General features: G+C 50.5%; 1 protein-coding gene across 5 annotated transcripts; it reads left to right on the top strand.

Moving 5' to 3' along the window:
- The first annotated feature begins 3,744 nt into the window (after positions 1–3,744).
- Positions 3,745–26,549, top strand: RMC1 (regulator of MON1-CCZ1). Of its 5 annotated transcripts, none has more exons than XM_076073798.1 (21): positions 3,745–4,200; positions 4,516–4,681; positions 6,418–6,494; positions 7,552–7,636; positions 9,195–9,251; positions 9,736–9,822; positions 10,507–10,647; positions 11,825–11,928; positions 12,234–12,323; positions 12,459–12,564; positions 13,435–13,549; positions 14,237–14,281; positions 14,699–14,752; positions 15,039–15,167; positions 16,106–16,212; positions 17,707–17,826; positions 18,746–18,823; positions 20,361–20,465; positions 21,204–21,272; positions 23,655–23,880; positions 25,371–26,549. In XM_076073798.1, exons 2-21 carry the CDS (start codon positions 4,547–4,549, stop codon positions 25,442–25,444), a joined length of 2,004 nt encoding a protein of 667 aa, XP_075929913.1. In that variant the 5' UTR covers positions 3,745–4,200; positions 4,516–4,546; the 3' UTR covers positions 25,445–26,549. The 5 variants fall into 5 exon arrangements, with proteins under 5 accessions (XP_075929913.1, XP_032826254.1, XP_032826253.1 ...); XM_032970363.2 differs by having other exon boundaries at positions 4,513–4,681; XM_032970362.2 differs by having other exon boundaries at positions 4,510–4,681.
- Positions 26,550–27,759: the final 1,210 nt, after the last annotated feature.

Raw genomic sequence — 27,759 nt, 5'->3', positions numbered from 1 at the left:
AAACCCTTCTCACGAAGGGGTGACCGGCAGCTCGAACGACCACCTTAGCGTGTCCGGACAGTCATTAACGAGCTGCGGAGAGCAAGGTGCGGACTTGTAATTAAAACGCCCCGCACAGATCAAAATGAAGAATTAAAAGTACTCCAAGAAGCGCATTCGTCATCTTGTTCTTCTGTGGCCTGCGGTTCCGCGCATGTGGTGGTGGCCAGGGCGGGGGATCTGTCTTCCTTAGTCCTTCTCCCCCATCACTAATTCCTACCCTGGGCCACAGATTGCCACATTCACTCCACACTTCTCAATTGCCTTGCACCTCCCTGTGTCTCCCTCATGCTTTGTTGTGTGTGTGTGTACGTTGAACTTCTGTCGCATCGTACGTAGCCAACCGTGCTTAATCGGCTCTGCCTCCCTTGGCATTCTCTCTCCGCTCACATCTGCCCTGGGCCATCATTTCCAACGTGCACGTCACACTCCTCGTTCACCACTTGGAATCACCTCGTTTTCTCGGCCTGCCATCTCGATCTACAACCCTGCCTGGTGCTTCCACGTTCATCAACTTTATTCCTCCGACAGCGGGTTTGCTCTCGGGGTTTCCCTCCACGTCTAGGAACACGTGTCTAGATTATGTTGCTGCTATAAATGTCCACACGTTAAAGCCACTTCGTTGAGCTATCATTTGCGGTCAGGTCGCTTCTCAAAAAGAAGCTAATGGCTCAGTTGGCCTTACCTGGTAAGATTGAAAAAAAAATGTGTTTAGTTCTATTTGTACTGTATAGATATTTCAGTGATTTGTTAACATTTTTGAGAATTCACACTCCTATCGTGTCGTTCTGTTGTTTGCTGTTGTAACCACTTGCGGAGCCAGTAGCATATTATTACGTGGCCAGGGACTCTATGAGATGATAGGAACAATAGTCTGAGTCCATAATTGGCAATAAGTAACGGCAAAGCAGTTATAAGCGACTCACAGAATTGTGCGCAGTTGCGTATACAGAGTCCACGACTTCCCTGAAGGCATCAACACCTTCAGCGAGCGCGATGCCGATCACACCACGCGGTTCCAATTCGACCCTCGATCGATGGCCGCGCCATCGCCGCACACGCGTCGAACAAAAAGCAGGGAACAAGTCCTTACTTATTACTAACAACTCCTTACTTACTAACAACTCCTTACTTATTACTAACAACTCCTTACTTACTAACAACTCCTTACTTACTAACAACTCCTTACTAACAACTCCTTACTTACTAACAACTCCTTACTTACTAACAACTCCTTACTTATTACTAACAACTCCTTACTTACTAACAACTCCTTACTTACTAACAACTCCTTACTAACAACTCCTTACTTACTAACAACTCCTTACTTACTAACAACTCCTTACTTATTACTAACAACTCCTTACTAACAACTCCTTACTTATTACTAACAACTCCTTACTTACTAACAAGTCCTTACGTATTACTAACAACTCCTTACTTACTAACAACTCCTTACGTATTACTAACAACTCCTTACTTATTACTAACAACTCCTTACTTATTACTAACAACTCCTTACTAACAACTCCCTACTTATTACTAACAACTCCTTACTAACAACTCCTTACTAACAACTCCTCTATCATTTTTCATTGCTGCTAGGGGTTGCCCCCTCTACCTGAAAATCCTGGCCCCGCCATTGGTTGTAACGTTCTGATCCGCCTCGACTGGACATCTGTGAAAAAGAGCTTTATAGCTCATCGGATTCCTCTAGTGTAATTAAATATTCTGATACATGTCTCGCTATGTCGACATCGGGCGTGGTTATGCCCCCCATCCCCCCCCCCCCCAATCGCTAACAGCACTCGTCCCAACATTCTGTTAAAGGCTTACACGTGGGATGTTTGCGTGCACGAGTGCATGTGAGTGTCTCAGCGTGCAGGCGTCTGTAGCTGTGTGTGAGCGTGCGTGCGTGCTATTTACAGCCACTGACGTGATGCCTCTAACTCTCTCTTCCCTTCCTCCCCTCTCTCCCTTACTCCCTCTTTTTTTTTGTAAGTCTTGGGAGTACTTTATGATGGATCATGGAGGGTGTGGGTGGGGCAGGGTGGGGTGTAACGGGATCACTGATGAACATAAGGCAAAACATTTTTGTACAATTTTACACCGCGTACGCAGACGTGGGCAGTTGGGGTTCAATCGCCGCTTTAAAAAAGAAAAAAAACATTTCACGCGGAAAATAAAACATCATGAAGCAAGACCGCATTCCAGATTTAAAGCTTTCGTGACTGCAAGGATCCATACTCTTTAGTTCTATTTGGTAAAGTCACGTAGGTAAAAAAATAAAACAACAAAAATCACGACGTTGCGATGAAGGGCACTTGTGTTGTGGTCGAAACGTCGTGATTTTTGTTGTTTTATTTTTTACCTACGTGACTTTACCGAATAGAACCAAAGAGCAAGACTGCATTATTGCTTTCAACTCGGGTGACATCACCGCGGCCACGTGGTTTCGCGGCAGGTTCGAATTCAGAAGTTTGCGGTTCGGAATCTAGCGGCCGCCCCGATTATTACTGCGGTGAGCGACCTCTCTCCCTTAACTCCCTCTCTCCAATTCCCCACCCACACCAACCACCATCATCCCTCTCTCTTCTCACCATATGTCTCCCTCCAAAGACAAAGATCTACCCCCACTCACCCTTATAGCTCGTCAGAGACTGCTGGGGCAAGTGCTGTTGGCGAGTAGCGGCAAGCTAATGAAGGCCGGCACGGCACCACGCGCGGCCGCCTTTGTCTCCCCAGTGGCGATGTTTTTACACGCCGCATCCAGGTACTCATTTGAGGCTGAGTTGACCTCGGGGAAGGCCAGGACCGTACTCACACATACAGTATATGCATTTATACATAAAACAACAAAATACTGAAAAAATATGTGGGAAGCGGTGTCCTTTTTTGTGATGCTCCCAAGCCAGTGGTGAACATTCCACATTACTATGGCGGAGGCGAGTACATCCATAGAACAACCGCTGTTGACTTCCCCAGAAAGGGCATTACACAGTACACGTACACTGTATGCATACGTGGACATTAATGCGGACGTAGACATGCAAACCGGTAACCGTTATAACCGGTTTCGTTATCGAACCGGTAACCGTTTCGAGTGGAATGTTACAAATGCACTGATGATATCTGACCCGATGATGATTACAATACGTAAAAACACGAATGTTTCCTGAATGAACGGGCTTCCTCCAATTTTTGTTCCTGTGTAGTAAGTGTTATTTCCAAATTGCTTATGGCCCAAAAGTACAGAAAATGGCTATTATTATTATTCCCCACAAACTTTGCTTTTTTGTGACCAGGACTTTATGTGAAGGAATGACACAAATGCACACCACGTTTTCTCATTGAAAACAGGTACATTTAAAAATATCACTGTCCTGGTCATAAAAAACAAAGTTTGTGGGTAATAATAGCCATTTTCTGTACTTTTGAGGCATACGCAATTAGAAAATAACACTTACTACCCAGGAACAATTTTTTTTACACACTGAATTATTGGGGTGATGAATTATCAGCGGCACTGTTCGTTGAACCGAGTGGCGGTGACGTCACCCCCCTGAGGGCCCGACGCGATGACGTCACCGCGCAGCACACGAGAGATGACGTCACACGCATCGTGTAGACGTCATCCCGCCTCTACCCCCCCTCCCCGCGTGCAGCGGTGAGCGCTGCGTTACGAAACCCGGCGGCGCCGATTTCGATTCCCCGCTCACGGCCACCAACACCACCGAGATGACGATTATTACCCTGAACCGCTCCTGGGCAACCCACCACCACCCACCTAGGTCGACTCAGCCTCAAATGAGTACCTGTGTGCGGTGTGTAGTAAACATCGCCACTGGGGAGACAAAGGCGTGCGGCACGGGCGTGGCGCTGGCCAACCCCCCCCCCCCCCTTCCGTGTGCCGTGCCGGCCTTCATTCGGTGCTCGCTCACAGCACTTGCCCCCCTACTGTCTGTTGCAGGCTACACGGAGGGCGGGGAGCTTTGTCTTTGATGACGTCATCCCCTCGCCCCCACGTGGGAACGTCACGCGCCGCAGGCTCACGTGACCGGGACTGCTACCGGGGCGGCGTGGTGGCTCAGCATCATCAACATCAGGAGCGACAACAACAACAGCAGCAACAACAACAGCAAATCAGCAGCGACGACAGCGGTAAGAGCGGCATCGTTACCATTGCCGACGTCATTCGGCAGCGGAGTTATCGACAACAGCGGCAACGCGACCACCACCACTACCACCACCATCATTCGCAGCAGCGCTGTATAAGTCAACAACAACATCATCATCATCAGCCGTCGCGCGACCATCGACCATGAAAAAGTTCGGCATGGGCATCATTAACGGCGGCATCATCATCATCGTTTCACCATGAGTGTCGTCGTCAGGACCAGCATGAAACATCAACATTATCATCATCATGATCACCACCACCACGTGTCCCTGTGAAATCTGCGTGGCTAGCAGCAGCAGCAGTTGCGAGAGGTGGGAGGGGGAGACAATGGAGGCCAAAGAGATGAAGAGGGAGGAGGAGGAAGAGGAGGAGGCCTTCTACCTGGAGCTGGGGCCTAACCCGGTCCGCTTTGAGGAGATCTCCACCATCAACAACGTCTTCTTTGACGAGGCCAACAAACAGGTCAACCACACTGTTGTAATTCTGTAGGCTCACATAAACATTGACTTCTCCAAGACAGAGGTTCTCTGCAAGCCATCTGGCTACCGTGAGAGATTCGTTCATTAGACTATCCACATATACAAAACACAGAGACAATTTCAACCGAGAAGATGGATTCTGGCTTAGCAATCATTGGAAGGATTTGATCAACCATTTCGGGTCGTAATTGATTGTTCACGCTTACGGTGGCTTTCAGACCGCATCCATTATTTTTCGTCTCCCCCCTCCTCTTTTCCGAACATAGATGGACTCGTCCGTCTGAACAAACTGTCAAATCGCTCTCCGTGGTGCTAACTTTAAAAAAAAACGCCACTTTATTCAAATTTTCTTGCTGTGGTTTTCACACCTGATGATGATTGCTTGTGTTGCAGTCGAAACGTCGTGAGAATTTTATTGTTTTATATTTTTATTATTTTATTGTTTCCCTTCTACGTGACTTTACCTGAAAGAACCAAGAATATAGGTCCATACCCAGTTAACGTTAAATGTTGGGCCAACAGTTTAACATTGGACCAACGTTGGCCTAACCCAGCGTTGTTCAATGCGAGGCACGCGGGCCACTGGCGTCCCCTGGTGGCCTTTAGTGCGGCCCCCGATCATACACAAATGTGAAAACACTCCCCCACCCCCATCATCATCATCGTGCTCTCAAACCCCCAATGGTTTCATATGTGTGGTGGCCCCTCACACTGATGATGTCTTCTCGGCGAATGTGGGCCCCCCCTCTGAAAATTAGTGAAGAACATTGGTCCTAACCCTTACAACCACATGCCCACGTTGGCTCAGCTGGGTAAGCTTCTCGTCTCTCCTCTCACACGGTGTTTCAGTAAAGCGACAATAAGACCGCGGCCTTTAAAACTAAACATAAATACAGTTATACCCCGGTTTACGTCAGGGGTGCGTTCCTGAAAGGTGCGATGACGAGTACCGAAACGACGCAAATCAAAACGATTTGCAGGGTAGGTGGTGAAGGCTGGGAGGTGACGGATAACGAGAGAGGACGTGCGATGCTGTCAGCGACGTAAAGTTTGGTTTGAGGCGACGCAAATCAGGTAGCGGTGTTAATAAAGTGCCGACGTATTTGCGAAACGACGTAAAAGGTATGGAGACGTAAATCGGGGTGCTTTCTGTAATTGGTGACATTCTGGACAATGGGCCCTCGGGACAGAACTTCACTGACCCAGCGTTAACAGTGATGTATACGCGCCGTCTGCTTCCAAATGGCCTCATTCGCAATAGTGATCCATTGTGTGCCGGCGTCGTGGTCTAACTTTGCCAAATTTTAAAAATTAGACCGCAGATTAATCCATTGCAATATACATAGCAACGATCGCCCCCACCGCCAGCATACGTAGCAATTATTTCCACAACCCCTACTGCGAAAACTTGACAGGACCCTCCTGAAAAAAAATTATGGGACTCGGTGAGGCTCTTCTGGGTTAACAAACGTAATGAAAGAAATGTAAAATATTGTGTGCAGGGTGATGCGTATGGTGTGGATGATGTGTGCGATGCCGGGTTATGTGTGCGGTGTGGCGCCATGGGTGATGTATGCGGGTGATGTGTGCAGTGCGAGGTGATGTGTGGGTGATGTGTGTGGGGTGACGTGTGCGGTGCTGGGTGATGTGTGCGGGGTAACGTGTGCGGTGCCGGGTGATGTATGCAATGTGATGTGTGGGTGATGTGTGCCGTGCCAGGTGTTCGCCGTGCGTGCCAGCGGAGCCATTGGTGTGGTGGTGCGAGGCCTCGATGAGAAAATTACCATCAACTTCCGGTGATGAGCCATACCGCGCCACAGTGCGCCACCACACACAGCACCGCACTGCGTCAAACCGTACCGCGTAGCATTGCGTCCATCAAGTCAAAACCGCACTGCAGAACACTGCACAGCTCCGTCACTCAATGGCGCAAGTCCGTGTTGTATGAACGCACTGCGTTGTTACTGCACTATGCGTACTGCAATGCGGTATACGATATTGAATTCGTGTGTGCCACACTATGCCTTGCCATGTCAACCACCCTGGCACGTATCACACCACGCCGCAAAGGTTATCTGCCTCGCACGGCACCTCTCCATGCCTCCATAGCTGCGCACACGGCCACTCCACGATTCTGTGCACCGCCACTACCCCTCTGTTGACACTGGACTACACCCATTGTTAACGCTGTCCTAACCACACCAGACCTCGCCTGCATCGTATCTCCACTGCGTGTCATCTTTTGCGTCTGACGCACCTTGCCCTGTACAGATTGACCATGGGCCCAGGCTTGATTTCTCACTTGTCGGTACCACTGGAGGTGGCATAACTTTAGCTGTTCTAATTTGTGTACGTGACCAATGTATTTATATATTTTGAACTTATTTCGCACCGTACGTAGCCAGCCATGCTAATCGGAGGTGCCGGATTGTGTGAGAACCATTTGAAATGAGTAGGGTTATCAAATATATAACTGGTAGTATACATTAATGGATTCGAATAAAGTTTTTCTATTTTAGGTCATACCAGTTTCCGATCTGGACCACGGACTATGACCGTGTGTGTGTGTATCTGAGAACAAGCAGTGCATTGGGTCGTGTATTGTGCTACGGAGCTCAGAAACCTGGGTTAAATTCCTGGTGGTGGCTTGAACCCTGTCCTGGGCTCAGCCTTAAAATAATGAGGTCTGCCTGGTGTGACATGTGACAAAGGCAGTTGGGCTGTGGTGCGAGCCTTGCCTTCTCTTCTCTTCGTGTGCCATTCCCGGCCCTAATAGATGCTCACTAAACACGGTCTATAATGCTTCATTGAGCTCTCTGCCTTTGCGTGTGTGTGTATTCATGTGATCTCCAGACTTGAGGACAAAGGGGAGATTAAGTCCATCAAGTTTTCTGTTGGGAACAAAATTCTGGCAGTGCAGAGGACGCCCAAATCTGTGGTGAGGACCTATACTTGTTTCATAAGACTGTCAACCTCGAGGAGGCCGCCTGCCTCCGGGGCTCATAATGGCCATGTCAGAGCACTGAGCTACTGCTGCTGAGCTTCGTGAAATGGTGGGGGGGCATCTTTGAATGTGTGTCCATATGCGCGAGTGCGTGTACAGTTTCGCGTGTGTGCATGTATGTGTATATGCGTACGTGGAGAGCGGTAGTGTAGCGGTTAGCGCGCTGTGCTACGAACACGGGATCCCGAGTTCGATTACCGCTCGTGGCCAACGTCGGTGGCGAATATCTTAATTGGTCTCGTGCCCTCCTTTAGGTCGACTCGGCCTGTAGTGAGTAACTGCTGCGTTGTGTAAACATCAGCGCTGCAGAGGGTAACGTGAGTGGCACAAGTGTCTTGGTGACATCACCGCCACTTAGTGGCGGATGGAGGCTGTTGTTACAGTGGTGAGCGGTGGCACAGTGGTTAGCGCGCTGCATTATGAACCTTGTAAAAAGGTTTCAGTTTTGTTGCCAGAAAAAAGGGGAAAAACCCTATTATTACATTTTGGTACTGGCAAAGGAGGTCTAATGATGACAACAGATGGACAGACAAATAAATAGAAATACTGATTGAAGGATAACTGAATACAGGTAGTCCTCTACTTACGATGGAGATGCGTTACGAAGACCCCATCGTAAGTCAAAAATATCGTAAGTCGAAGATGGCCTAGCCTACCCAGGAGTCTTAAATAATGGTGATAATTTCGCAAAGCAGAGCAATTTACAGTACTGTACTGTATAAGCTATATACTCTATGTATTTATTAATTACAATACTGTATTGCACAGTAAAATGTAAAGTAAAAAAACAAGGTAAATTCTTAGCCTACCTATATGAACTGCAATTTCATAGAAAGTTTTTTCAGGAAACGATCCTATCTGCTGTAAAAACTTTTAACATGCATTGAACGTATGTATCGTATCGTGGTAACCCTAAAATGAAATCGCTAGAGCTACGTATCATACATGCATTGAATGTATCGTAACATATCATATTGTACTGTACTCACCAAGATTCTGTCCGTCGCCTGCATACTTGAACGATGTTAGGTTGTTGATGGCAATTTTGTCGTATCGACATCGCCATCGTAAGATCGAAATATTGTAAGTCGGACCATCGTAACTCGGGGACAACTTGTAGTTTGCTATACAGCGAGAACGACTGATACGACCAATAACAGCAAATATTTAAACCGGTCCTGGGCCTCCCCTTAGTCGACTCAGCCTCAAATGAGTACCTGGTACGGTAAACATCGCCTCTTGGGAGCCATGGGCGGGCGCGTGTGGTGCTGGCCACCCACCCACTCGTGTGTCATGCCAGCCTTCATAGGTGCCACACACTAATAGCACATGCCCCAACAATCTATTGAGGCTAAAATGAGGGATCTTTGTATCGGTGTGTGTGCATCTACGTGTGTGTGTATTTATGCATGCTTGTTTGTGTGCTTATGTGTCGTTGCATATAATCCACTAAGTATGCTTGTGTGCTCTCTTAATGTCTCTGTCCCAACAGGAGTTCATTAACTTCATCCCGGACCTGAGTAGTTCCGAGTATTCGCAGGAATGCAAGGTGAGGGGGGGTGGTACAGGAGAGACGCCTGCTTTGGGCATCAGCACCGTGGCCCCCCACCCTACGCCCGCTGTCAACTTTGTAATTCAAAGAATTGTCACCGTTCTCATTCTGGGGTTGTGGTTTAATGCAGGGGCTCATTCTTATTTGTGCAAGTGTAGTTTTAATTGTGCAGTGTAGTTTTAATTTATTTTTGGTCTACTTTGACAGGTTTCGTTATCCGACTGCCCGCGATTCATACATACTTTGTTCCATGAGATGCATGGATTTATATGAGCACAAGGTGTTTAATTTTATCGATATATCAACGGAGATGCGTGCCGCCCCCGCGATTGAGGCGCGGCAGCGGCGGCCGCTGACCTGTTCGACGTTGACATCGATTTTTGTTGTCAAAGGCGGAAATTGCCGAGCTACCGCTCGGCTCGCGCATTGCCACGTTCCACCGACCCGGTACTCACGGCCGCGTCCGCCCTGTTTGTCGCAGACGAGGAACGCCAAGGTGACAGGGTTTTGCTGGACCAGCGCCTACGAGATCGTCTTTGTCACCGACTTCAGCCTCGAGTTTTACCAGGTGAGCGAGCCAGCCAGCCAGTGCCATCGGGGGCCGCACCCACAACTAGCTCGGCGCTAGCGACGATGGTAAGCGGCGGCTGACGGGTGTGGATGGTCTGATAGAATAATGGGTGGATTTTGTATATAAGTAAATACACTGATTGGTGGATAGATGAGTGATGAATTTGTGGACGAATGCATCATTGAAAGGATTCTTGGAAGGTAGAAGAAATAATAGATCACGACGTTTTGATCGCCACACGAGCAATCGTCTCTCTCCCACCTGAAGACGATTGCTTTTGTGGCGATCGAAACGTCGCGATCTATTCTTTTTTATACCTACGTGACTTTACCAAAAGAACCAAAGAGTATGAATTCCTGCAGTCACGAAAGCTTCAAATCAAGATTGATTCTTGGAAGGATTGACGAGTGGATGAAGCAACTAATGCGTTAATGATGGGCTGGTCGAAGTATGGATGGACTAATGAATGGGTGGATTCATGAATGGCTGGATTTACGAACAGGTGAGCCGATGTCTGAATGTGTAGCCAGAATCGTAAGCTGGTGCGTTGGCAAATTTACAAGCTGATGGGGCTAACGAATCCTTGCTCTGACCGATGGACATGTGGACGGATGGACGAGCTGATTGCCGAGTGAAATCTCTGACCGTCTTGTCTTGCCCCATGGGTCGACTCACACTCAGGTCCTCCCAGAGAAACGCTCGCTCAAGCTGCTCAAGAGCCAGAGCCTCAACGTGAACTGGTTCGTGTACTGCCCGGACAGCAGCGTGGTGCTGGCCTCCACCACCGTGCTGGGCAATGTCATCCAACCCTACCACTTCAAGGTGGAGACGCGGGTGCAAACGCGGGGGAGACGTGGGGGAGCTGCAGGGAGACAGTGGGGAGACGCGGGGCAGACACACACGACAGATACGGGGCAGATACAGGGGAGACACGGGGGAGATATGGGGCAACCGCAAGATGCGGGGATACGGAGAAGACTTTGGGAGACACGGTGGTGACAAGAAGGAGACATAAGGAGACGAGTGAGGGACACAGGGGAGACACCGAAGACGCATTGAAAACATGGAGACATAGCGAGAAACTGTGGAAACATGGTGGAAACTCAAGGAAAACAAGGGGGTGATGCGGGGCGACACGGGGCGACATGCCAGAATGTGGGGAGAGCAACATTGTTATCACCCGCGAATTTTACACCCTGGGATCCAAGTAACGTACATCATCCCATCCCAAGGTCCAATTTCTATGATAAAACAAATTATTTGGTGATGCTGCTACGTTGGCAGTGGTGCACGAGCACCAATAACAAACAAACTCAAACACATTCGTCGCCAACGTTTTGGGCAATGGCCCTTCATAGCACGTCAGTCGGTGATGGGTAACCGAGACGACTTAGTGGGCCACATGAGCGGCCCTGCTTTTCACCTTCGTGGGCCGCAAACTTCACACCGTGCTTGTGCACTCAGCATGACCTTCACGCATCACCCTAGACCAGGGGTTGGCAACCTGCTGTTCCGGAGTCGCATGTGGCCCCCTGAGGACTGCAGTTGCAGCCCTTGAAATTCGAGAAAATGGCTTTTCATGTTATTTTGTTTTGCCCCGCCCTGACCATGGAAGTCCAGTTCACCGTGGACGTCCAGTTCACCGTGGGCAGGTGTTGGGAGCCTGCGGCTCTGGAGCCGCATACGGCTCATTAAGACTGTGTCGTGCCGTTATTTATTAGGGACCGTCTCATAGTTTGGCTCTTGAAATATAGATTTTTACCGAATTCGAAAAAAATGTCTCTTATTATTTTGGTTGCCGATCCCTGCCCTAGACACACACTTAGACCAGGCCACCACCACGAGGGGCTCCATAGGCCGCATGCTGCCTCGCGGCCCACAGGTTGCCCGGCACTGACACAAACGACGTTACATCGCCGGTTTACTGCGCTCGGCCCGGCCTCACGCTGCAGGGGGTTGTCTCTGTGTTCGTTCCCCCGGTCCGTGGGTGGCGAGGCAGCCGGGCTCCATGACGAAGCTGAGCAAGTTCGAGGTGGAGGTGCCGCTGGTGCCCAAGCCTGCCAAGCTGTGCCTGCAGGAGAGAGACATCTCCATGGCCTCCATGTGCGTCGCCGCTCGCGCACCGTGCAACCACTGGCACACGCCTTGCCCACACGCAAGCCACTCGTGTGTTGTACACCCTCGGTCCTGCGCACAGACGTCTTACATGTATGTATGTATGTTGAGCTTTTGTCACAGTGTACGTAGCCAACCATGCTAATCGGAGGTGCAGGGAAGTACAACAAACTAAACACAAAAAAAGCCATTCTCAACAAATGAGTTTTCAATCTTAGGTAGCGCACACGATTGACACGCCTCACACAGCGCCCGTGGTGGCCGCGCGACCTCGCTCTCTCGTCTCTCGGCAGATACGGGCAGCTGTTTGTGGCCGTGCTGCGACACACGGTGCGCACGACGGCACAGCCCGGCGCCGAGGTGCTACTCTACCTCCTGCCCAAGTGAGCGTGCCGAGGGGCCTCCACCTGGGTTTCCAACTTGCCACCACGACGCGCGTGGGCACACCCTTAAATCATAACGCCGATAACGCCGAAAACTCTCCTCTTACGCATCCTCGTTCTCCCGCTGGCGCCCAGGGACGGGCCGTGCCGCAAGCAGCACGTGCTGAAGCTCAACACGACGGGGCGCTTCGCGGTCAACGTGGTGGACAACCTCTTCATCGTCCACCACCAGACCTCCAAGGTGGACGCGCGGGGGAAAGGGCCAGATTGTTTCGGCCCACCGTCTGTGCCTAACGACGCATACATCTGTCTTCTGTCTATTCGTTGACCTTTCGGGCCCATCATCTACCTCTCCATGCATGATCGGTCTTTGTCCGTTGTGGTGGACAACCTCTGCATAGTCGACTACCAGATCTTCGGCCCGCCGTCTGTGCCTCGCGATGTATAAATCTGTTGTTTGTTCATTCTCCATACATCATAAGTGTCTGTCTGTCGTGTTGGACAACCTTTGCATAGTCCCACCACCAGATCTCCAAGGTGGATGCGCAATTTGGATGCTTCGATTTATCTGTCCATCGGTCTAGGCAGCTTTCGGTCATTCTCACGTATCAGTCGTTCTCGCTGTATAGCAAACTATTCAGTTATCCTTCAATCAGTATTTCTATTTATGTGTCTGTTGGTGTAGCTATCCAGCTGCCTAGTCATCTATCTGTCAGATTATAGATCAACCCATCACACTCTGTATCTTTATTCATATCCATCCGTCTAAAAGAGTTTATTTATATATATGTCCTTTCAATCTATCAATCTATAACTTGCCATAGAGACATCAGAAAGGAGGGGGGCGTTCAGTCCATCCGGCTCATTTCGTTGTTGGTAGGAGATCGATTCTAGGACCTCATCGAGGGATTTCTTGACGAGTCCCAGTGAATCTGCTCCTACCATTACCACGTGTTGCGTGAACAGCCGGTTCCACATTCCCACCGCTCTCTGCCTATAAATCACGATCACCTCCCTCCTGGCCTCGCCAAGGTGGCAAGATGTTAACTACCTCGGCGACCCAGGCTTGCACAGATGCAGGTACCGTGAATTCTTTATTTGTTGGTTTCAGACGTCCTTGGTTTTCGACATCCGGATGGGGAAGGAGTTTGACGGCCACGTCAACATTCACTACCCGGTGCTGCCGCCGGCATCCATCCGCCCCTATGCCCTGCAGAGTCGCGCCGGTCTGCACACGCACGCACACACACCTCCGATTCACATTGTTGGCTACGTATGGTGCGAAATATAATAAACATACACTCACGCAAATGCATGAATACGCATGCACACACGTGGCATCGGTCTGCACACACACATGCACTCACATGTACACACTCACACATGCTCGTACATACGCAAGTGCATGCTGTTGGGGCCAAGTGCTGTAAGTGAGCACGACATGAGGGGGTGGGTGGCCAACACCATGCCCGGCATACGCACGTACGCGTGCACACGTGCACTTGCATTGCACAGCAGCAACTCACTTGCACACACGATCACGTGCACTCACATGTGTGATTGTACACGCTAGTGGGCGCACACCTCCTCGCTAGCTCGCTCGCTCGCTCGGAACCTCGCTCGCTTGCTCACTTGCACCGTTGCACGCCAACTCTCGCACACCGACTCGCTCACTGAGACTCTCGTAACGCTGACTCGCCAAGTGACACTCGCACGTGTTCACTCACGCTCGTTGCTGATGCTCCCGCCCATGAACTAGCACGATCATTCTCTTGCTCGCCCGCTCACGCACTTGCTCATACGTAACCCAAATACGCTCGTCGCTCTGGCTCGCTCAGACTCGCGTACATGAGCTGCGGCTCGGTGGATCGGGAGAGGACGTTTGATTTTTTATTTTCGTTTCCGACTCCCAGGTCCCACGGCAGCACTGGCGCCTGCACCGGTCCCATTTGAGCTGTGTATCCTTGACGTGGCACCGCAGGAGCAGCATTGGCTCTCACATCAGCACCGCTAACACCGCCGCATCACCACTACCTACACCGGCGCATCACCACCGCTAACACAGCCGCATCACCACTACATCCCCACAGCTAACTCCACCACATCACCGCCAACACTGCCGCATCAGCACCGCTAACACCACCACATCACCACTGCCAAATTAACATCGCCAACACTGCCGCATCACCACCGCTAAAACCACCACATCACTAATGTCACTGACATCACCACTGCTGACATCACCAGATCACTACTGCCATCTCCACCATGACCTCTATCATCACCACCACCACCACAGCCAAAGCCGCGACCAGCACCGCCGCCACCATCCATGGTGTGCGTCTCCCCGGGTTAACCCTTGACCTTCTGCCCAGACTCTTCCAGCTGGATTGTGTTCCAGCCCAACATCATCATTGATGCCAAACTCGGTGAGTGGCCCCAGCGGGCCTCCCCTGGGTCCACTCAGCCCGAAATTAGTCCGTTGCCCTTATCTGTATCTGTTGTGTCGATTGTGCAGGCTGTCTGTGTGCGTGTGTGTTGTACGAATTGTGTGCGTGTGCGTTGTACGAATTGTGTGCATGGTGTGTGCGTTGTACGAATTGTGTGCATGGTGTGTACGTTGTACGAATTGTGTGCATGGTGTGTACGTCGTACGAATTGTGTGCATGGTGTGTACGTCGTACGAATTGTGTGCATGGTGTGTACGTTGCGCAGGCTGCCTGTGCACGCTGCAGCTGTGCCTGGAGCCCGTGCTCGACGCGTTCTCCGACCGCTCGCGTCTCATGGAGTTTCTGCTGCAGCGACGCGAGTGCCGCTCCGTCATGCTCACCGTGTGCCGCCAGTGTACGCGCGCACCCGGGGGACACGTGGGGGACACGTGGGGGACACGTGGGGGACACGGGGGGACACGGGGGGGGGGACAACGCGGGGGATGGGGACTTGCGGGGGGTCACATGGGGAATACGCGGGGGACACGCAGGGCGGGACACGTGGTGGGACACCGGGAGGCGGGGGGGAACACCCGGAGGGAACACTCGGGGGGAATGTGGGGGACATGCGGGGGATGGGTACACGCGGGGGACAAGTTGGGGAAAAGCGGGGGGACAAGCAGGGGACATGGGGGGGAAGAGGGGGGGGACGGGGACATGCGGAGGACGTGTGGGGGACACGTGGAGGACACGCACGGGGCAACAAGACAAGATGGGACACAGAGACACAGGGACACGGCAAGACGGTGATACGGGGGAGGCATATGGAAATGGGTGGACGGGGAAATGGGAGACATGGAGATACAGAAGACACAGGCGATATGAGGACACATGAGGAATACGGGAATACACAGATGCACAGGAAATAGGGGCATGGATAAGCATGGTCTGAGAGACATGGGTGTGTGTGTACCACTTATGTGTGTGTATATACTGTGTGTGCATCGTGGGGAGCAGTAGTATCGCAGTTGGCACACTGCACTACGAACCTCGTGACCCAGGTTCGATTCCCGCTCACAGCTAACACCAGTGACGATTATCTGAACCAGTCCTGGGCCCCTCCCCGAGTTCGACTTAAAATGAGTACCTGATGCGGTGCGTAAAAAGATCGCCACTGGGAAGACAAAGGTGGTCGGGTTTGGTGCTGGCCACCCCACCCCCTCGTGTGCCATGCCGGCCTTCATAAGTGTTACTCGCTAACAACACTTGCCCCAAAAGTCTGTTGCGGCTATACGGGTGATCTTTGTCACCGTGTGCGTGTCTGTTCTGCGTGTGCGTGAACTGCGTGTGCAGTGCTGTACGCGGCGCGGCAGGAGAGTCTGCCCACTGTGGCCGCCGTGTTTGACAAACTCAACCAGGTTTACCACGAATGGCTCAGCGCAGAGCTCGCCTACCAGCAGGCATCCCACCGCAGCAGCACCATCATCACCACCAGTACCACCATCATCACCACCAATACCACCACCAGTACCACCACCATCATCATCACCACCATCATCACCACCAGTACCACCATCATCACCACCAATACCACCACCAGTACCACCACCATCATCATCCCCACCATCATCACCACCAGTACCACCATCATCACCACCAATACCACCACCAGTACCACCACCATCATCACCACCATCATCACCACCAATACCACCACCAGTACCACCACCATCATCACCACCATCATCACCACCAGTACCACCACCAGTACCACCACCATCACCACCATCATCACCACCAGTACCACCATCATCACCACCAATACCACCACCAGTACCACCACCATCATCACCACCATCATCACCACCAGTACCACCATTACCACCATCATCACCACCATTACCACCATCATCACCACCAGTACCACCACCATTACCACCATCATCATCACCACCAGTACCACCATCATCATCACCACCAGTACCACCATCATCATCACCACCAGTACCACCATCATCACCACCATCATCACCACCAGTACCACCATCATCACCACCATCATCACCACCAGTACCACCACCAGTACCACCATCATCACCACCAATACCACCACCAGTACCACCACCATTACCACCATCATCATCACCACCAATACCACCACCAGTACCACCACCATCATCACCACCAGTACCACCATCATCATCACCACCAATACCACCACCAGTACCACCATCATCATCACCACCATCATCACCACCAGTACCACCACCATTACCACCATCATCACCACCAATACCACCACCAGTACCACCACCATCATCACCACCAGTACCACCATCATCACCACCATCAAAGAAAAGATCCCCCGTATAGTCTTAAAAGACTTTTGGGGCAATGTCTGTTCGCGAGCACCTAAGAATGCACCATAACCACCATCACCACCACCGTCATCACCACCCGGGTCACCATAAACACAATCATACCTACCATCATCACCAATAACACCACATACATACAAATATCCCCCATATAGCCTTAACAGACTGTTTGGGAAAAGACGCGTGAGCTAGCACTTACAAAAGATGGCATGGCACTGAAAAGGGTGGGTGTGGTGGCCGTGAATGGGAATCGAATTTGTGTGACCGGGTTCGTAGCGCAGCATGCCAGCCCCTACATTACCACTCCCCACACACACACAAAGCCACGGCATCCCCACAGCTTCTACTTTGCCCAATAGAGGGCGCTAAGTTAGCACAGTGCGAGGCACAGAGACACAATTGGCAGTCGCCTTTCAGTTAACTCATTAACACACCTGGGTCTTTCCCGTGACCTGCCGGCAGCGAGTCTTCCACACCCCACGTGATAGCCTCAAAGTGTACCTAGCCTGGCGCAAGTACTGTGGTGGCGTCACTGCTGCTTGGTGGTGAATGGCATCCTTTGATGTTTGTGTGCAGGCTGTGGAGTCTGGCCAGTACAAAGGCTCCTCTCAACTGAGCCGGCACCAGCAGAAGCAGTCGGTCATCGACCAGTCCACCATGTACACGCACGTGCTGTCGGCCTTCACGGAGAAGCGGGTACGGCGCAGCGCCAGCACCAAGGCTCCATGTCTGAGAGACGCGAGGCTGCCTGTCTCACTCACAAGGGGTTCACAACTGCTGTGCCGGAGACGGCCAGCACCAGGGCTGTGTGTCTCAAGGGTTTAAGCGTTTGTCCGATTGGGTTCATACTGTCCCATGGTGGCCACATGGTCTGGAACTTCCTTCCCCCAGCCATCCATGCTGTTGACTCCCCGCCCCCTGTTCATATCCGGACTTCCAAGATCTTTTTTTTTTACTCTGCCTAGACCTGTCTCTCCCAACAAATAACATACGGACCGTTTCTGCACAGTGTCTGGAGATGTGGCCGCTTAGATGCTGCATCCACATTTTTATTGGCTCTATCGGAGACACTGAGGCCGAAATGCTAAGATTTATGGCTTCAGCCCACATGACCTTGAGGCTTCATATATAACTGTATTAGGGGTTTCATAATGTCCATGGCAGGTATTGAGGCACCACTGATGAGATGTTGGGTTTGACTTCTGAAACTGAATTTTGTCTTCTGAAGAGGTTCATTATGGTTGTGTTGGAGGCATTGCACCAATACGAATGAGATTGTTGGAGCATATACTGAGCCTGGGGTTTAAATTATCAGGGGGTTTGTATTAAATGGAAATGGCAATTACACTTGGCCAGCATTGCTGAGATCTGGGTCTGGACATCTCTTGTCAAATTAAGGTTTCATAATGGCCGTGCCAGCGACACTGAGCCAGCCTTGCGGGGGGCCTCGGTTAAATCCCTGATTCTGGGTGTCTCACTGTGCCCTATTTAGGGGCTCATAATGTCCATGCCAGAGCCCAAGTGCAACTGAAGTCTCAGGTTGTAGCCCTTGGACCTCTTGTATACACCGGTGGGGTTCATAACGGCTGTGTGTTTTTTTTTCTTCTTGTGGCAGGAAATCTCGTACAAGTTCATCGTCGCGGTGCTCATGGAGTATATCCGCTCACTCAACCAAGCACAGATAACCGTGCAGGTGAGTCTCAACCCTGCTTCACCCCCCCCCCCCCCAGTGCGTAGGTGAGTGTTCAGCTTTTCATGCAGGTGGAGGATAGTTAGAGTAGTCGGAGAGCTGGACAAGCAATCAGAAATTTGCAAGTTCAATCTGTCGGGTATCGTCTCTGCTTATCATCTTCCCTTTGGGGGGGGTTGAGTCGTTAAGTACTGCTTTGTGGCGAGTTAATATTTGACGCGTCCTATTGATAGACTTGTCCCCGCCATAGGAATGTGGAATTGCCAGAACTGGTTCAGAGCTGTGGATAAACAAGGGGGGGGGGGTGGACGAGCGCTTCCATGTGTGCTCCCCCTGTTTCACGGGAGGCCGCTGTGAGGCCCGGCACTCACAAGGTGGCGCCACGGGGCTGCGTTCCCGACGGCCGCACCCAGCTTCTTGCCACGTGTTTTACAAGGCCCGGCGCGGCGCGCGTTCTTTGGCACGGCGTCCGACGTTTCGCTCCACGTGCTGTTGTGAGCTTCTTCAGGAATTGAATTTAACGGCGTCGCCGCCGGAGTTGTCGTTTTGTTTGTTTACGCCGATTGGCTCACTGGCCCAGCCTCTGCGTAGGTGGCTAGGGGACAAGGGAAAGAGGGCCAGTCCACATAACGCCGACTTAAATTTCTTCCGTTTAAGCCCAAGCAATAGTTGTTGACGTATTTGTAGCATTTATTCGCCGAGATGCTTTACTAATTTTTATGAACCCTGCAAAGATGGTGATGATGATGATGGCGATGATGGGCTGAGTTGGCCCACAAATGGGCTTTGAACTCATGCACTTTTTGATTGTGAGTCGAGCACTCGGGTCAAGTTTAGTTTGTTGAAACCAGCTTTTTGGACTCGAGGGAGCAGGACGCGTCTCACTTGCAGGAGTTTACCTGGGTCACCAAAAATCGCAGCAAGCTAAGTAAATGTAAATCGGAAAAAAAGCAACTGGACCACTATGCCATCCAACCCCCGGGTCACAGCGGTGCCGTGTGTACATCAGACTGTATATCTGACGAGCCAAGTCATAATTAACCCGGGCATCACCTACTCCCAGGAAGGCATTCTCCTGTAAGCATGTTGAACTTCTTTCGCACCATACGTAGCCATCCGCGCTAAATCTAAGGTGCAGGGGAAGGACAACAAACGAAATACATAAAGCAGTTCTGAAGAAATTCGTTTTCAATCCAGATAAAAAAATGCGTACCGCCAGTGGCTTCCTAATATCGGAAATAAGAACGTTCCAGACAGCCGTAGAAGCGCATCTGAAAGCGCGCGATGCGGTGACCGTCTTTGTTCGATGGCTAGTGAAAAGCCGCTGCGAGGATGACCAGAGTTCGCGTGATAGTTTATGCTCCTTGACGAGATTAGCTAGATATTGTGGTGTATTTGTGGCAAACACTTTGTTAGCAATAAGTTGCGTCTTTATTACAATGTATTAATTCGGCAATCGGAAGCCGTACAGCTTGGCGAGCACTGGACGGACGGAGTCAGATACCCACGCGGTCATTGTTGTTGTTGCCGCCGCTGCCAGCACTACCTGTACGAGCTCGTGATCAACACGCTGGTGCAGAACAACCGCTTCTACCAGCTGCACCAGCTGCTGCAGTACCACGTGCTCAGCGACTCAAAGCCACTGGTGAGTAACCCGTTGGGGGCAGGGAGGTAGACGCGCGCCACGATTAACCCGCGGGGTCGCCGCTTTCGGATGTGCCACGACGAGTATCGGCGGCACTGAGGGGGGCGAAGGCAGCCAGGCGTGCACAGCAGGAGATGCAATGACAGTGTGCAGCCAAGCAACCTAAAGCCAATTTTCCCAGACAGCCTGTGTATGCCTACGAGGGTGGGGGACCTTTAGCTTTATTGCGTTCTTGTGAGTAGATGTGTCCTGTGTGTGCGTGGAGCGGTGACGCAGAGGTTAGCACAACGCGCCACGAACTCGGCAGCGCGAGTTCGAATATCGGCCATGGCCAAAATCGGTGGCGAATATCTGCACCGGTCCTGGGCTGACTCGGCCTCAAATGAGAACCTGGTGCGGTGTAAAACATGAGTGCTGGGGAGACACAGGCGCCCAGGCGTAGTCCTGGCCACGCCACACCCTCGTGCACCATGCTGGCCTTTAGAGGTGTTCGCTAAGAGCACTCTCCCCAACAGCCTTTGCAGACTACATGGGGGAATATTTGTCATTGTTTTGTGCGTGCGTATACGTGTTTGTGTGTGTGTGTATATATACGTGCGTCTGGCAGCTCGGCGTGGTGCTGAGCACCCACCCCCTCGTGTACCGTGCCGGCCTTCATAGGTGCTGCTCGCGAACAGCACTTGTCTCAACAGTCCGCTAATGGCTATATGGGGGGGCTCTTTGTTTTTGTACTTGCAGGCCTGCTTAATGCTCTCCTTGGAGAGCATCTATCCACCTGCTCATCAGCTGGCCCTGGACATGCTCAAGGTATCGAGTCAGTGACACATAGAAGACACCGTTTCGTTTTCTGCGCTGTTCCTCTTAACCATTTCCCGTTTCAAGGTGTCTGCAAGTTGCAGGGTGCGTGTCCCGTTCACCGCTGAATCTCAGGAAATGTGCAAGCGGTTCAGCGTTGATTTTATTTGGAGAGACATAGCGCCGCCCTCCCCACATGGCTAACCACTGTGCCACCGCTTATTATCTCCATCACCATATCGTTGGTACCTCATAAGTGTGACTGGTCTCAGAGAGACATCACCCTTGCGCGCTGTGACCCTGCCAAGCCTCGTTAAATGCGAGTTGGCCAGGGGGATGGCAGTAACAGTAAGCCGGTTTCTCATTCACCTGCAGAGCAGAACTCTTTTTAGAAATAAAACTTTGATGCCCTTATTGTGCTATTGGCGTCGTGTAATAAATACTGAGTAATTGGCTGAACACAGCTTAAGTTACAGAGGACCACAGAGCTCGGGCAGTTGTTGGTAGCGCTGGCTCCTCGCATCCTGGCGACTGCCGTCCAAGCTTGTCTGTGGTTTGTAAGAGCTGCAATTTGCACGAGCGATGACGCTTTATGTAACACGAAACGTTACGTTGATATTATTGTGTCGCGAGATGACAAAACCGTTCGGATCTCTTGCCCGGGCAGTGGTGACCCTTTGCATCAGAGAATGGCTCGTCGAAGCGGATATCACAGCGCTACCTCTGAGATCCCTTCAAGTGATGCAGCAGCCTCTTAAAAGGCGTTAGTATTGACTTCCTCATGAACTTAAAACGAAATCACCCAGAATGCACTCGCATCATATCCTGGAAGCTAAGCAGAGCCTGGCCTGGTTAGTATATGTATGAGGAGACTGCCTGGGAATAGCAGGTTGGTTGTAGGCATTGGCTGCGATGTGGCGACAGGATGGCAGGACAGCAGTGGATTATGCAATCTTTCGGGATGAAACTTTGATTGTTCAATTTTCAATGGTATTTGTTTGACCAGGCGAAAGCACTCAAGAGACCAGGATAAAGTCTCACTTGCACGAGTGACCCGAGTCGCCAAAAATTATGAAAGCAATAAATTACTGCAGTGAAGCAAACAGAAACCGGAGCAAAACAACAGCTTTGCGGAAGATATCAAAACAACTTTGGTTTGCTCGGACAAGCAAAACCATTCTTTAAAAATTAACTCGGCCAAACATCCCCATGGCGGACTCTACTGAACACAGGACTTCGCAACTCGGCGAGGCTTTCCGGGAAAAAAAAGCTAAACGTTGAAACATTTCTGTTATTTTCAAAATGCGCAACAGATGTTCACTCCCGACGATTGCACGGGAGATTTATGGCCTCGACCCGAAAGTTTAAACGATGCTGGTTTGCGACACCGGTCGCGAGACCCAGCTTAGTTGTATGCCAAGTTCCGTGGCAGCCAAACGCCAGTGTGTAAGACGACACATGTTTACCAACACAGCGTCGCGTTTGTGAAAGCATAGAGGGGGGGCAAAGCTTAATCGGTCTGTCGAGCTGAGCTGAGTGGAGCGGCAATGCCGCACCTCCAATCAGCGGCGGTAGGAGGTATCGATGCAGACGCACCTCCAATTTACCACACCTACGATTAGCACGGTTGGCTACATATGGTACGAAAGAAGTTAAACATACGTAAATACATACACATGAATAACACGCATACGCACAATGCGTGGAAAGTTTACGGGGGAGGGGGGGGGGGGGTCTGGATGCCTCGCTCACTGTTTAGCTTTCATAATTGCTCTGTTGGTAACACTAAGCCAGCGCCACTGAGATAATGGCTTTGAGCTGAGAGCAAGGTCCGTTGTCTCTTCATTTGTTTTGTAAATGTTCTATACTATTATTTTGTTATTTTATTTTACAAGGTAAGGCCCACTGAGCTACGTAGATTTTTTTTTCAGAAGTGACATGGCTATCACAAATGATAGGTCAACGAAGTGGCTTATATCGTGGAAATTTAATGGAGCCGAATGCTCTAAATGCGTGATGTTGATTCTAAATGTGGAGGGAAAAAACTGGAGCATCCGGAGAAAATTCCACAAGACTACGGGGAGAGAGACACCGCATACTCCAAATACATACAGCAGGCGTCGGCGGTCGGGATCGAAACCACGTAAGACGGTGACACTAATAACAGCCAGGACGATCATGACTACAAATCGGATAACGATGACACTAATTACATTCACGACGAAGGTGGTGAAATGATAACGGCAGCAACTGAGATAACAGTGACAACCATGACAACGACGGTAAATGATAACTACAGCGATAATGAAGCTAACGACCCTCCTCCATTGCCGACCCCTTGCCTTCTGCGCCACCCTCGCCTCCACCCTTCATCACCCCCCCCCCATTGGTTAGCGGCTGGGGACTGCGAACGACGAGATCGTGGAGGTGCTGCTGTCGCGGCAGCAGGTGCTGGGCGCCGTGCGCTTCGTCCGCGCTGCGGGCAGCCAGGACAGCGCGTCTGCGCGCAAGTTCCTGGAGGCGGCGCGTGCAACGGAGGACGGGGCGCTCTTCTTCACCGTCTTCCGCTTCTTTCAGCAGCGCAACGCGCGCCTGCGCGGAAACCCTCGCTTCAGCCCCGGTGCCCTATGCGGGGGGGTGGGGGGGGCGTGCATTGATGGATCAATTGAGCAATCGATTTTTCATTTATTCTACGTTACGATATCGCCCTCGGTTAAGTAGGCAGCGGTGCGCGTCGCAGCGGGATGGGAGCGGTACGGTAGGGGAAGGGGGGGGGCATGGGGCAACAGGAATGAGAAAAGAGAAACTTGTCACGCCACCCATCACCAGCTAACACCGACTGAACAAAGTAAATGGCGAGCGAGCGCGAAATATAGTGCTGCCGTGCGCAACGAATAAAAGTAAATGACAAGTAAAGAGCCAGTTTTCATTTTTCGATTTAAAGCTTTCGTGACTGCAATGATTCATCTTCTTTGGTTCTTTCGGTAAAGTCACGTAGAATGAGAATAAAATAATAAATTTATAAAATAACACAATAATATTCTCACGACGTTTCGGCCACAACACAAGCGGCCTTTTATCAATTTATTATTTTATTCTCATTCTACATGACTTTACCGAAAGAACCAAAGAAGCCAGTTTTCACTTATAAAATGTTGACGTTATGTAAAGTCAAGTCTTAATCGGTTTGGCTTGCACAAACCATGGAATTGAGAGACGTTCGGTGCTTTTCGGATGTCCGGTGGCAGGCGGGGTGTTCCAGATTTGAATGTCTGTGTCTGCATCACGACATCCTGTGTCTTAATTTTGTATGTGTGTATCTATGTATGGAGTGTCACTTCGTATGAGTGTGGTATGTACCGTATATAGAAGAGTATCAGTGTGTGCGCGTGTCTGTAAATGTGCGTGTATCAGTGTGGGCTTGTTTTTATGTATATGTATGTATGCATGTGTGTGTTTGTGAGTGTGGGGAACGGTATTGTAGCGGTTAGCGCACTGCGCTACAAACCCAGCGATTCCCGTTCTCGACCAACACCGGTGACAAATATCTGAACTGGTCCTAGGCCTCCCCTAGGTCGACTCAGTCTCAAATGAGTACCTGGTGTTGTATGTGACTTCCCCCACTGGGGAGACAAAGCCGGTCGGGCGTGGTGCTGGCCACCTACCCCCTCATGTACCGTGCCGGCCTTTATAAAAGCTGGCTAACACCACTTGCCCCCAACCGTCTGTTAAGGTTATACGGGGTGTCTTGTGTGGGAAGCGCAGTGGTTTGCGCGCTGCACTATGAACCTGGCGACCCACGTTCGATTCTCACTCGCGGCCAACGTCAGTGATGAATATCTGAACCAGTCCTGGGCCTCACCTAGGTCGATTCAACCATGAACAAGTGCCTGGCGTGGTTTGTAAACATCGGTACTTGAGAAAAAAAGGACGCTGGACCTGCCACCACCTCCTGTGCAATGCTGGCTGTAATTAGTTCTCAATAACAGCATTTACCCCAACAATCTGTCAGCTAAACGGGATATTTGTCTTTTTAGTTGTACATTCTTAGCTGTGTGCGCTGGTGTGTACAAACCCCTGTGCTCCCCCACCCCCACACCCTGTGTGCAGGCGAACACTGTGAGGAGTACGTGCAGCATTTCGTGGAGCTGTTCGGCAACGAAGCAATGGCCCTGTGCACGTGAACTCCCTCCCTTCCCATCCCTCCATCCGAACCCTCCCTCCCGGACTCCTGCAGACAGTGTTCTCAAAGTGTCTTTATGTTCAAATGATGTTCAAATAAGCAGGACCCTGCTGTAGAATGTGTCGGTAAACAAGAGGTGGCGGGAAGTTTCAGATGGTCCACAATGGCAGTGGCAGTGAACCAGCACCGATGAGATCCTGGGCTCAGGCCCTAGTGGTTTGTTGTCTTTGCGCTCTCTCACAAGGGGTTCATAATGGCCATGTCGGAGACACAGCTCAGAACCACCGAGACCTTGGTTACAAATATGGGTTTTAGCAGCCCAACTGCGGGTGAAACCAGGTTCTCGGGTGTCACGCATTTGATGTCTCAGCCCAGTGACCCAACAGCTGTACAAAATAGAATTTTAAATACAATTATATTAAGTTCTTTCTCTAAAAGCCACGACCCAAAGAGATGAACATCTCTTGTAGATGTTTACTGAGATAATAGCTCTTGTAGATATGTACCGAGATAAGTCGTTGCTTTTTTTTTAGTTGCATCGCCCCCTTGATTCAGCCGCTCTACCAAGGCCCAGGACTATGTTGATTTTTTGTTGTTGTTGACTGATAGGCGGGGAACCCCCCCCCCCCCCCCCCCCCACTGTGCAGTGCGAATGAAGCACCGTGCGAGCGTTGGGTAGGAGAGAGGCCTTTTGAAGGCCAGACGCCTCCGAGTAGCGCTCGGACCTTGGTCGGTTTGTGAAATCATTGCGCGTTGCAAGTTATTATTATGGAAGTGTGGTTTCGTCTTCCGGGACAGTTCCCTGACCCACTGACCTGACGATCCTCTGCCAGTCCAGAGGTCTGCTGCTACCGTAACTTAATGGAGCAAATAACGTAAAGTTTGAATTGTCTAAGAGACATTTAAAAAAATAAATTATTGCCATTTACTTGCGAAACGTGCAATATTGTACGAAAAAACGAGCGTCGTGAACGCTCGCTAATGTGCAACGGTAAAATATTAAAATGCAGCGAGGGTGCACAGTTCAGAATGCTCAGATTTTGTACGGTTTTTAATTTTAACGCAAATAAAAAAAATTGGCGTAGCCGATTGCTTTTTCCGGGAAATGTTGTTTAGACGCGTGCTTTCGTTCACAATGCGACGCTCGCACGCTTGACATGGGAGGAGTCGAGTTTGACGGTCGGAGGTCGTACATTTGACACGGGTTTTTATCGAGTTTGGCAGAGATTATTTACGTAGCTCAAAATCATTGATGTATCCATGTGGAACTTATTTCGCACTGTACGTAGCCAAACGTGCTAATCGGAGGTGCGAGAAATGATGATGTTGATGACCATGATACAAGATGATAATTGACGATTCAATTCAAGATGATGACTATCATGGTGACGCCACGCCAATGATTAAGCACGACGATGATTATGACGATCATGAGTCTAATGTGACCTTGGCGCAACGTTTTAATATTCCAATCCACGCGCACGAGCTTTGTGTACCCCAAGCCCTGCCATTTCCAGACACTGGGCAGAGACCCATCCCGTCCTTGGACCCAGAACCTTCGGCCCAGTCCCCTTTGCCCCAGAGAGAGGGAGACCCAGATAGGAGATGTTGGCAGGCAGACACGGGATGGCTGGCGAGGATAGATGTGGAGGTGGGGGCTGGTGTTGTGGAAATCATGTCTAAAAGCAGTATGTGTTTGCTTAGGAGATGGAAATTTCTAAGTGACCAGGTGGTACGGGGGGGGGGGTGTTCATGATGGCAATGGTTAGAGCCATGCACCAGCGTCGCTGACAACATGGTTTTCGAATCCACTTTTTAGGCACCCGTGGTTAAATTAATCAACGAGAATCAAATCCACAGATCTGCTGTGTGCTGTACACAAGTATTTTAGTCTAGGCCAGGATTTGCCAAACTCCAGTCCTCGCAATTCATGCTACTTCTTTCTGCACTTACCATTGTAACACCATTCAATTACAAACCGAGTCGTTCAACACTGCACGCGCCTGATTGGTAAACGTGTCCCACGTGACGTTCGTCAATGAACGCTGTGCATATCACGCGTACATACACGCACTGAAATCTCAAATCTTAATTTCAATCGGTTTTTGAGTAAGCCTATTTTATTTAAGATTGAGGTCTCGCTGTGTGCGCATAAGATGTAGGGTTGTGGGTCGCGAGTGCTGGAATTGAAATCTCTGGTCCAGACAATTACAGCTTTTTATCATAACCACCTTACTCTGTCGCTTATGGGGCATTGTTTTAGGTGATGCAAGGTTTGTAAAGCACCGTATTTATTAAACAAAAGCTGAGATTGAA

This window comes from Petromyzon marinus, chromosome 43 (assembly GCF_048934315.1).
Source record: "Petromyzon marinus isolate PM22_M1 ecotype Great Lakes invasive population chromosome 43, UKy_Petmar_22M1.pri1.0, whole genome shotgun sequence".
Lineage (NCBI taxonomy): Eukaryota > Metazoa > Chordata > Hyperoartia > Petromyzontiformes > Petromyzontidae > Petromyzon > Petromyzon marinus.
The sequence above is the reverse complement of the archived record's forward strand: the minus strand, read 5'-3'. Positions and strand labels throughout refer to the sequence as shown.